Here is a 12,344-nt window from a genome sequence, read left to right as displayed (position 1 = left end):
TAGTTTCCAATGGGAAAGGTGTTACCCTGTTGGGAAATAGCTAACAAATTGTGGCATATAATTGTCATACAACATTATTGTCCAATAAAATATGTTGAAGTGGATAATTTGAGAGAAACTGGTTTTATACCTTTAAGAACTGATGAAACTAAAAGTGAGCAGAAGAAGAGGAGAAAGTTTAGGCAATGATAACAAAACTGTAGATAAAAACAACTTTGAAAGACTTAGAATTCTGATCAGTACAATAATGGACCATGATCCAAAAGTCTGAAAGTCAAAATCCCCCTCATCTCCTGCTAGAGACTTACTGAACTCAAAATAACAAAGAACTATCATTTTTGGTCATAATTCCTTTGGGATTTTCCTTCCTTAACTGTATGGATATGCATTGAGGGATTTGTTTCCAAATACTAAAAAATGAAATCTCTGCTCTGTATCCCACTCATGAGCACCAAAACTATTTTTCTGGTCTTCACTGCAAAGGCCTTGGCATCTCCAAATTCAGACTTAGCATCCTGCTCTCACATAGCTTACTGAACATAGCAAAATTAGAATAAATTTATTCTCAAGCTCAGCCATAGTCAAACCTGTGGGCTTTTGGAGTTTCCTGTGTGTTTTGGATTGCTTTCCTCTGTCACAAGGGAAAGCTGAATAGGTGGATATGTGTGGGAAAATAAGTGGGATTTAATAATAAAAGACAACTAATGATTAGAAATCATTTATCTTTTATTTCAACTTGATGATCTTACAATTTATGATTAAGTGAAGCCTTTAAAATATTTCCATGTTAACACTGTCTATGGATTGTTGTGGGGAAAGACAAGACTAGATTCAAGCTACCCTGCTCTCTAACTTGTCCTAGTTGACCTATTGATAAGCAGACATGATGCTGAGAGAGACTAATATGCATGTGTGTCTAGAACTAGCTCCAACCTATCTTAGGAAGCTAATTATTACATTTTCAGTGTGAGTATTTACACTTAGAAATTGGCAAATAGTACATCAACTATTTTTTTATTGCTAGGCTAGACTTGGGAAAGTGGTAGAAAAAAATCATGTTACAGATTATGCTTAAAAGTGTGCCATGGGTACATTCCTTTTTGCAGATGGGGTAGGGATGGGGAAGAGCTAATTAGTAGACATTTACTGGCATATCATTGTCTATATGGGGCCCCAGGGTAGCTAGAATCCTGTCAAGATCTGGGAATGAGCTTGGAAGACTAGGATGAAGACTCCAGAGAATAAGATGGTTGTAAGTTGTCCAGGGACAGTTGCCTTATTAGCAGAAGCTGTAAAGGAAAGAATATAGGAGCAAGAGTTAGTTTTCCTTGGAGGTTTGTTCCCATTGTCCCCTTCCTATCATTGCTGGATGATTGCAGGGTCTGTCCTTTTCTTCCTTTTCCTCATCCCTGATCTCCTCTCACCAGAGTGTACCACAGACAGTTATGGCTATTTTGGAGGACATTCTAGGCTGAGCACTGGTTCATAGGATCTGTAGTCTCATTGAAACCTATTCTATTCTGGTGTGGCTTATATGTGATTCTCATAGCTTCTTGAGCAGACAACTTGTCTCCAATTCTGTTCATAATGGAGAGTGAAGAGGGATTGTTGTGCTTCTGGGGATACTGGGACAGGGTCCCTGAAGGTCCAATGGATGGGGCCCATAGAAGGATGGAGAAGAAAGGAGAGAATTCTCATCAGGGAATTGTAGCAAATTAATTACTTTCTTCCTCTGAAACAGAAATAAATTCTTTCAATTTCTTAGAGCTGGGCTTTAGACAGCCCCACGCTCAATACAGCTCAGCTCAGCTCAGCTCAGCCCAGCCTTTGTAGCTGGCTCTATCACAGCTTTAGGAAGGAGTTGGTCAAACAGGGTAAGGCCAGGCTCCTTATTCTGTGTTCTATGCCCCATTGGTTCCAATATCCCAGGGCCATCCCAGTCTACTCTGTATTGCTCTTTTGGTAGAACTGGGCTTGTGTCTTCTGTTCATGAAAATAGCTGGTGGCCTATCACCCTTAATCTCCCTCCACCGCCATGAAAGTGTCTGCAGAGAGGATAAAGGCAGAGGTGAAGTCCATGAGAATACTAGAATCTAAGTTATAGGTTCATATTCAGAGCTGGAAGGGATCTTAGAAATGATTATCCAATTCTCTTATTTTAAAGATGAAGAAATGGGGGCCCAGGGAAATGAAACAATAGCTTACCACACTGGTGGGAAATAGCATAGCTTCCATTTGAACCCAGATTTCTTTGACTCTTAATATATTACTGTTTTCCCCAGATAGCACTGCCTCTTGACCATCTAGGTCATAGAGTAACCATATATCACTTATTTTATCCATAAAACTTTCGAGTTGGGAAGGACTTCAGGAAGCATTGAGTCCTGTCTCTTTTTAAGAATTCTCTCAGCAATATCTTCTAAGGGTGGTCAGTTATCCTCTGCTTAATCACAATCAATTGCACTTGATTATGCAATCAATGCAGCCTTTAAAGCTGAGATGCCACAAGACATGCATTGATTCTCTGCTGCTTGTGCTGATTTTGGCCTAACAATTAACATTAAAAAAACACAGGTACTCCATTAGCCAGCACCACAACATCCATATGTAAAGCCATCAGTTGGAGCAAATGGTGAAGTTTTGAATGCTGTGGATTAGTCCACTTACCTTGGCAGAATACTCTCCAGGAATGTACACACTGATAATGAGGTTGGCACATGCATTGCCGGAGCTAGCTCTGTGTTTGAGGGCTCCAAAGGAAAGTGTGGGAGAGGAGAGGTATTAGACTGACTTCCAAACTGAAGGTCGACAGAGCATTGTGCTGACCTCATTGTTTTATTTTTGTGAAGCCTGGAGGGTATACCAATGCCATGACAGGAAACTGGATCTCTTACGTTTAAGTTGCCATAGGAAAATTCTGAAGATCTCCCAGCAGGATAAGATATCAGACACAGATTCTTTCTCAAACTAGACTGCCAAGTATCCAAATTCTACTGCATGAAAGCACAGTTCTGGTGGACTGGCTACCCTGTTCAAATGCCAAATGCTAAAAAAGACTACTTTGTGGAAAATTCACACAGGACAATTGTTCACAAAATAGTCAGCAAAAGTGACACAAGGACACGCTCAAGGTCTCTCTTAAGAATTTTAGAATCAGGGGCAGTTAGGGTGTCACAGTGAATAGAGAACTTGCCCTGAAGTCAGGAGAACCCAAGTTCAAATCTTGTCTGAGACACTTAATACTTCCTAGCTGTATGACCCTGAAGAAGTCACTTTATCCCAATTGCCTCAGGCAAAAAAAAAAAGAATTTCAGAATCGACCTATGACATGGGAGACACTGGCATAGGACCACCCAGCATGGATTGCCCTCATTAGAAAAGTGCTATGCTCTATGAGCAAAACTGAATTGAAGTAGTTTAGAAGAAACACAACATGTGCATAGTCAGTGAAGCCACCTGAAATGTTTGTAAGGACCATTTGTGCCTGACCTGTGGCAGAGCATTCCAAAGTCACATTGGTCTGATCAGCCACAGTTGGACTCACTGTAAACTTGACTCTAACATAGTGATGTCAATTTAGTCCTCTTCAAGAACAGATAACAACCACCAACTTAAGATCTGGAATCATGGGGATAATTTCTTCCTATTTGATTGGAGGATATGATTTTGTCTCTCCAGGTTAGATCATACCCATGCCTTCTAGACAAAAATGGTCTGTGTTTTTCTAAAATGATTCCTAGTAATGGAGACTGCCCAATCTCCTTCATTTCTTTGTACTCAAGTCCATAGGAATATCTTCCTGGACCAACATCACTAGCTAGGCTCCAAGAATAACTGGTTCTAGGAACAGGTCCAGAGACTAATTTTTAGTTAACAGAAGTTCTGAATGTCCCAGTCCTCACATGGTATACTTGTTGGGACTATCTCACCATAGTCCAGAGTGCTGTAGTACCAAGACCACTGGATTTGGAGCCCAGAGGTGCTGGATTTCAGTCCTGGTTCTTCTATTTATAACCTGTGTGTCCTCCTCCTTTTTCTCTTCTTTCTCCTTCTTTTCCTCCTCAAATGGAATTAGTTTGGAATTGACTCCTGTGAGTATTCTGTTCAACCTCTGCTTAGAAAGCTCATAAGTCCTGGGAGTAGAAATCGAAACCTAATTATCTTTGATCCAAGACCCCCAGTGTAGTAAATGGCAGAACCTATATTATAACCTCCAATCTGATTACTCCAGAGCCCAACCCAAGTTTTACATTGTACGAGACCCCAACTCACCTATTAAGGCACAGTTATACTTGCTAGATTTTCTTTTGTGAGTTAGATGAACTGTTGTAATGCCTTTGGAATTTTCAGAAAACTTGGAGACATCAAACTCTTCATATGGGGGGATCAGCACTTCCTTTTGTATAGGATAATTGGATAAATGTTCAATGGAAACTCCCTCACATGTGTGCACATAGTAGATGGTTCCTAAGTTACCTGAGAAACCTTTGGCTACATTTAGGTACAGAGAGGTTGAAGCAAATTGGCCAAAGCGCATCTTTCCTGTCCCATCAGGGTACACTTTTACAGAGATCCCTCTGTAAACATTTCTGCAGGATCCTTTCAGGGTTTGAATAGCCCTGGTGAGATAGAAATGGAAAGCTTTGAAAGTAAAGTTTTTCACATAAGACTCCAGGGAGTCACAGCATCCTTTCACTGCTTGATTAAAGGTTTGATACATCTTATATTCTTCCATCGTATAAGCAATGACAGCAATTTCAAACATCTTCTCCATTCTTTTTTTGTCAGGAGACATATTTTTCCAATGATTTTCTGCTTTTTCCCAAACTTTGTTGAAATTTGGGTTTATTGCTCGCTCTTTATTTAAGAGCTCTATTGCCCTTATATTCATGGTCTCCTCGCAGCCCATATATTGGTCATCAAAAGAATTATGTTCAAAGCTCATTGGAAATTTTTGCAATTCCATTGTTTCCTGTAAAGGAGAAATAAATCTTTATTGCATTCGGAGTATTATCACTTTCTACATTTTTAAAATCATTTCAACAACAACAATGGCTGATGGAATAAGTAATCAGAGACATGAACTACTTGGTGATGACAGTCAAAGTAGACCTAGATGAATGCCCTCGTTTTTTGAGTTGATTTCCCTATCTTATACAGGCTGGCAATGCATTGGGAACTACTTCATTACTGATTGGCACTGAAGCTTAGCAGTCTGATACTGCCTGCTTCCCCCATGAGATCACCACATTGGTGCTGTACTTATTTTAGACACCTCTTTGGCTTCAGAACAAGTGTAGCTCAGAACTCTAAACCTCAAGTGATCCACTGTAGAGGATGGAGCTTTGGAGAAGTATACTTGAAACAAGGTGTAAACTCAGTAGAATTGATGAGATGATTGTTCTGTAATTAACATATATACTTAGTATTTACTATGGTGATGTAATGGCTCTCTAGTTCACACTTACTCAGTATACTGTAATGATGTAATTGTAATAGGGTATTTAAACTGGGTACAAAGTCAGACTCAGGGGGAGACTAGTTGAGACTGACTGACTGTGAGACTGCTGGAGGAGACTGAGTCAGAAGGAGATTGGGTCAGACTATGACTGACAGACTGTGTAAGAGGCAATAAAGACTTTGGACTCTATTCTTGCTCATTCTCATGGTATCTATCCTGCTGAGACCAAGGCCCTTCTGGAGGACCTCCAGGCAAACATGACAATACACCAATCTCAGCCTCCATAGTAACAGGGATTATAGGCATGCCTCACTATATCTGGCTTCTCATATCAGAAATACAGTGAAAGGCATGGTTCCCTGCCGAAAGGGAGTATAGAGGCCACCTTGTCCTTTGGTGCACAATAAGTTCTCTGCCAAGTTGCAGAAAAGCCCTTGTTGAGCAAGAATCAGTGATGTGTGACTGGGAAAGGGGTTGGCCTGAGGGTCGCAGTACAGTTGTGCATAAGCAGAGATGCCACGATAGGGCCTCTCACCTAGGATTGATTGCTGACATGACTGGATTGGGTCTCCTCCTATTGGCAGATACCATGCCTGTGCAAATCCTGATAAATTGGTAAAAAGATGGAAAGACAGGTACCATTTCCCTCCTTAATAATAGATGTCTTACATATTAACTTATGGGGTAGAGACATATTTCACCAATTAATGATGAAAATTACCACAGATTTCTGGGAGGGATCATTGTTACTGTGGCTTCCACCACTCCAAAAAATGACTTGGACTACAACATATCAGTATGAGTAAAGCAATGACCCCTGATGAAAGAAAAAACCAGCTGCTCTATATCAATTAGTATAAGAACAATTAGAATTAGGACACATTGAGGAAACTAACAATCCATGGAACTCCCCTATATTTGTTACAAAGAAAAAATCTGGTAAATGGAGAATGTTAACATATTTGAGACAAGTAAACTTAGTCCTGGAAGATATGGGCTCTTTACAGGCAGGTTTGCTATTCCCAAACATGAACCACAGAGAATGGTCTTTATGGATAACAGATATTAAGGATTGCTTTTACTCTATCCCTCTTCACCCTGAGGACAGGGATAATTTTGCTTTCTCAGCACCAACATATAATTTTCAAGGACCTGTGAAGAGATTTCAGTGGAAGGTATTGCCACAAGGTATGACAAACTGCCCTACCATATGTCAATGGTATCTTGATAAAGCCTTTAGCAAGATAAGAAAACACTATTCCAATGCAGTCATCCTCCATTACGTGGATGGTCATCCACAGCCTGAGGATTTTGGGGAAATGTTATAAATGACAGAAAGATAATTAAAACAGTTATGTTTAATAGTATGTATCATCAGAAAAAATTCAAAGACACCCCCTTTTAGTTATTTAGGTTTACTCTTCAGCCAGGGTGTGTACATCAGAAACCGTCTGAATTCCAGACTTACCAAGTACATACATTAAAGCTGGTCTAAAAATTGATTGGGGACATTCAATAGCTTAAACCCCAAGCTTGTATACCCAACTGATGTTTCCTTTGTATAAAATGCTTGAGGGCGATCCTTAGTTATATTCTAGCACCACATGGATTCCTGAAGCTTTTGTCAGCATAAAGCAGATAATATAAATAAAAGCAAAAGCAAGCACTCAGACAGTATTTCCACAAAAAGGTTGCAAGGTTCTGTTATTTTACTTCCTGTCCAACCCACAGAAGTTATACACCAAAACAATGATATTTGTGAATGGATATATATATATATTTCAAAGACAAAAAGCTCACTAGAACCATACTTGGACATGACAGCTGAAATAGCAAGGCAAACATTGCTCAGAATTATCCAATTAGTAAGAGCAACTGGAATTATGTGGGTTAACAGACAATAATAGATTGGATTGCTTAATAGCTACTCAGGAAACCTGGACCATTTTGTTAGGGTTAGGAAAGGTAAGAGCAGGAAAAATTCTGACCCAGTTGCCATTCTAACAGGGGCAATGGATATAAATTCCACAAAAACAAAAACACATCCACTTAAAGTCTCTAATGTGCTCAATGATGCCAGTAAATAAAATAAAGCAGCCATATATTCCTCAGAATTGGGCATATCTAATGTACTGACTGCACCATACACCTCTACACAGAAAAATGAGCTGTATGCCATTATATAACATAGCAATATCATTTCAGATAGCCACCATGCAGTTGGAGTGGTCCAGAGAATAGACAGCATATATAAAGGCTCAAACTGAACCAATCTTCTCATTGTTTTAGGAAGTACAAGAGGTAATTTTACATACTTTTTTACATACAGGACATTTGTTGTCATATGGATGGGCTGGGACCTATATTTGAAGGATAAAATAGTGGATAGTCTGCTTACATAAGGTATCCTTCTTTGCCCTTTAGAACAAGCAACAAGAGCACATGAACATTGGCATCTGTCTGCCAGGATTTCTCCGGAGATTATTGGGGATGTCCCGGCAAGATGAAGAAAACATAGAAAAAAAGATGTGTACCCTATTCTCAAAGACACGTAGGGATGAGGACTAACCCCAGAGGTGACAGGCCAAATGAGATATGGCAAATGGATTTTACACATATGGGAAAAACATGCATTCATGATTCATGATACAGTTGACACTTATTTAGGCTTTGTAGCTACATCCTCTCAACAAGGGGAAGCTGCTTCACAAGTAATAAGTCACTTATTTCACTGTTTTGCCTCTATGAGTATCCCACATACTATCAAGACTATGATAATGGGCCCTCCTATACTTCAAAAATATTAAAACCGTTCTTACAGCAATTACATGCTATTTTTGGGATTCCTTACAACATCACAGGACAGGCCATTGTAAAAGGAATAATCAGATCTTCAACAGATTGATCAAAAAACAAAAAGGAGATGGAAGTAGAGTCACTCAGAAAGATATAGATAAAACAGTGTACACAATAAATTATTTAAAATTTGAATTGAATGACTTAAACCCAGCTACGAAATATTGAAATAGAATATGAAATTCTATAGTAAAACTAGACAATCTCTCAAAGAAAATATCCCATCTTCATTAAGAAGGCCCCCTAAGAATGAGACCATGTATAATGAAAAAGGGTCCTGAGGGATAAGAGGGGACCCTCGTGAGGGTGTGTGTTATACACAATCAAGATTGGCCACAGAGGCCAAAGGGTGGGCTATCATTATGGGCCCACTATGGCCTAGGATTGTCTCATGGGGGAAAAACATACTGTTTGTAGTGCTAACAGGACAAAGTATCATGTGACATATATACTAGGCATTCAGGGGACACCCTGTCATAATGACACTCTCATTCACGTGGGAAGATTGTAATGGTGTGTCTACATAAAGGGGTCTTCAGGTTGGCCCCTTTAACGTACAAACCTCCATGGGACACATTCTTGTCATTCAAGAATTGGTCCGGCAGTTTGGCACATGGAAAAATATCTTGGGCTCTGGTTCTTGGACAAATGGCATGAGAATTGAATATCAATTCTATACCAAATCCTATGTGGGAGGGAAATATGTGAGGAGACTTTGTAACAGTTACCAAAGAAACATTTGATTTTTACAATGTTACTTGTTGGAATTTGACATTGAAATTGAAAATCAGACTGTATTTGTGGTCACTAGAGCTGATGTAGCAATGCTTTCTGTCAAAAGTGAGAAATGGTATTGTTCTAAGACTGATCATATGTTCAATACCTTAATAGAAAAGAAGGAAACAGATCTTAGACCTATTAGAAAAAAAAGAGATGTATCAGCTGTATCACTTTGTTGGTTTCACTTATAGTTTCATCAATCTTTCTTGCAATGTCCATATTTAATGTACAAAATAGTATGGCACAAGCTAGATATATAGAAGAACTAGCTATGAATGTCTCAGAAGATTTTGATCTATCTAAGATCATCTATCTAATCTAGATGAACAATTGTATTTTTCAGAGTATCAGGAGCCTTGAAAGCAGTGAGTTCCTCATCACCATAGGTCTTCTAAATGCAAGTCAGCATTTAGTCTTGGTGGGAATATTGAGTTTGCTGGGAATGGATCTCTGAGACAAATTCCAACTTTGGAATTTTATGATTCTGTGAGGAGCTGTGATCTTTCTATCTTCCCAGGAATAATTTAGGACTAGGAGTCCTAGGCTGGACACAAAATTTTCTCTCACTGCAGAGAACAAGATAAACTTTATCTTGAAGAAACCTTGATAATTAGGATTGATATGGCAGTCATATTTTTAAGAAATCAATACATTCTTTAAGAAGCAACTTGCTTAAGAATATAAAACTTAGATAATCACATAATTACATGGAAAGTACAAAACAAAATAACATTCTTGATATTTTCCCACTATTGCTTATTTCATTTACTCTTTAAACCTATAAAAATATAAAACTTTGACTTGGAGAATTGGAACACTATTCAGAGCAATTTTACCTTTGTTGAAATAAGACTATTTGGGTTTATCTAGCAATTATTTTGCTTAATTTTTTTTCTTCTATAATGCTGAGGACAATAAGTACAAGTGTACATTGGGAAACACTATAGTACAATGAAGGTTATTCATTGTTCTCCTCTCTCCTGTATTAGACTATTTTAATGATCTCAAAATTTGGTGACAGATTTTTGGTCAAGATATTTTCATTTAAAAATGACTGATTTTAAAAACTGGTAACTTAAAACTATCACTAAGTTAATATCTACAAAAACATTCCTCTCCTTCTGAAACTTTTGTGATGTATTATAATCCTTAACTAGTCTTTAACTATTACGTTTAAATGGCCAATTGAGACAAACAGTTCTGAGACCTTTCTTCTACCATTGATCTATTCTGGAATTCCAGGTGTTGTACAGAATAACAGCCTGTATAGTGAAGCCAGGGGTTTCCACGGGTGTATCATTTTTCTTCTTCTTTTTTAATATTGCCCCTCAAGTTCTCTTACTCTTTTTTTCTTATTTAATATTTTCTTTTTTCCCCAATTGCATGTCAAAAGCAATTTTGATATTCTTTTTTTTCCTTCAAATTTTGAGTTACAATTTGTATCTCTCCTTCTTTGAGGAAAGCAATTTGACATGGGTTATACATGTATAGTCATATACAACATATTTATCTCTCCATTCTGTGAGAGAAAATACATACAAAAAAACTCCTAAGAAAAATAAGAAAGGAAAGAAAAAGATCTTTGATCTGCATTCAGACTCTACAATTCTTTCTCTAGAGATAGATAATGCTTTTCATCATAAGTCCTACATAATTGTCTTAGATCATTGAATAAGAGAAGTTAAATTATTCATAGTAGATTGCTATTAGTGTCTACAATCTTCTCCTAGTTTTGCTATTTTCACTTTGTATCAATTCATGTAAGTCTCTCCAAGTTTTTCTGAGAGCATCCTGATCATCATTACTTAAAGCCCAATAGTATTCCATCACAATCATGTACAACAGCTCATTCCATTTACCAATTGATAGACATCCCCTTAATTTGTAATTCTTTGACACCACTAAAAAGCTGGTATACACATAGGTCCTTTTTCTTCTTTTTTTTTCTTTTTATCTTTTTGGGATATAGAACTAGTAGTGGTATTGTTTGGCTAAGGGGTATACATGGCTTTTACATTTTTGGGGCATAGTTCCATATACTCTTCAGAAAGGTTGAATCAGTTTACAACTTTAGCAATAGTACATTAGTGTTTTAGTTTTCCAATATGCCCTTCAACATTTGTCATTTTCCTTTTCTGTCATATTAGCTAATTTGACAGATGTGAGGTAGTAGCTCAGAGTTGTTTTAATTTGAAATTTTATAATCAATAACAATTTAGAGCATTTTTATATTGCAATAGATAGCAATTACTTTGTCTGAAAAAATATTTGATCATTTATCAATTGAACAATGGCTCTTATTTTTATAAATTTGATGCAGTTTTCTGTATATTTGAGTTATAAAGTCTATCAGCAAAACTCACAAGAAATTTTTTTTATGGTATTGATTACCAATTATATATTTTCCTCTCTCCTATTTTCCTACTGTTTATTTTCCTCTTTTTCTCTCTTCTTTTACCCTGTCCATTCTCAAAAATGTTTTGCTTCTGACTTTTATGGCCCCCAAACTGACTTCCCTTCTATCAGCTCTCTCTTTTCTATTATCCTCTCCTCCCAACTGACTTCCTATATGATAATCTAATATAGTGTGTTATTATTCCTTCTTTCAGTCAATTCCTAGGAGAATAAGATGCAAATGCTTCCCTTTTTCTTTCCCTCATTTACATCTCCTCTATAAAATCTCTTTTAGGTCCCTCCTTTTTTTGTCAGATAATTTATCACATTCTATCTCTCCCTTTCCACTTCTCCTAGGGCATAATCCTTTTTTTCACCTTAATTTTAATTAAAAAAAAAAGATAATCCTATCATTACAATTAACTCACACCTATGCTTTCTATGTATACTCTTAAGTGCTTTAATAATGAGAAAGTGTTTTAGGAGTTATAAATATCATTTTCTTATATAGGAATATAAACAATTTAACTGTATTGAATCCCTTATGATTTCTCTTTACTTTTTACCTTTTTATACTTCTTTTGCAACTTATATTTGAAAATCAAAATTTCTATTCAGCTCTAGGCTTTTCATTAGGAAGGCTTGAAATTCCTCTACATTGAAAAGTTATTTTTTTCTTCAGAAGAATTATACTCAGTAGGAAACTCTTGGTTGTAATCTTAGCTCTTTTGCCCTACTGAGTTTCATATTTCAAGCCTTCCAATTATTAAATGTTGAAACTACTAAATCCTGTGTAATCCTGACTGTGGCTCTACAATATTTGCATTGTTTCTTTTTGACTGCTTGCAGTATT

The 12,344-nt window shown here is 37.2% G+C and overlaps 1 protein-coding gene across 2 annotated transcripts in view; it reads right to left on the bottom strand.

Annotated features, from left to right (window-relative positions):
* Positions 1–717: 717 nt before the first annotated feature.
* The window catches only part of LOC141563592 (ecto-ADP-ribosyltransferase 5-like), a 35,650-nt gene continuing 24,023 nt past the window's right edge, over positions 718–12,344 (bottom strand). The window contains exons 3-4 of one of the 2 annotated variants that reach the window (XM_074304912.1): positions 4,273–4,972; positions 718–1,289 (exon numbers count right to left, since the gene is read on the bottom strand). In XM_074304912.1, the coding sequence (XP_074161013.1) occupies positions 1,183–1,289; positions 4,273–4,972 (807 nt within the window). In that variant the 3' untranslated portion in view covers positions 718–1,182. The remainder of the gene's footprint in view (positions 1,290–4,272; positions 4,973–12,344) is intronic. The other variant, XM_074304911.1, reaches the window with a different exon arrangement.

The sequence above is a fragment of the Sminthopsis crassicaudata genome, chromosome 3 (assembly GCF_048593235.1).
Source record: "Sminthopsis crassicaudata isolate SCR6 chromosome 3, ASM4859323v1, whole genome shotgun sequence".
NCBI classification, from domain to species: Eukaryota; Metazoa; Chordata; class Mammalia; order Dasyuromorphia; family Dasyuridae; genus Sminthopsis; species Sminthopsis crassicaudata.
The sequence above is the reverse complement of the archived record's forward strand: the minus strand, read 5'-3'. Positions and strand labels throughout refer to the sequence as shown.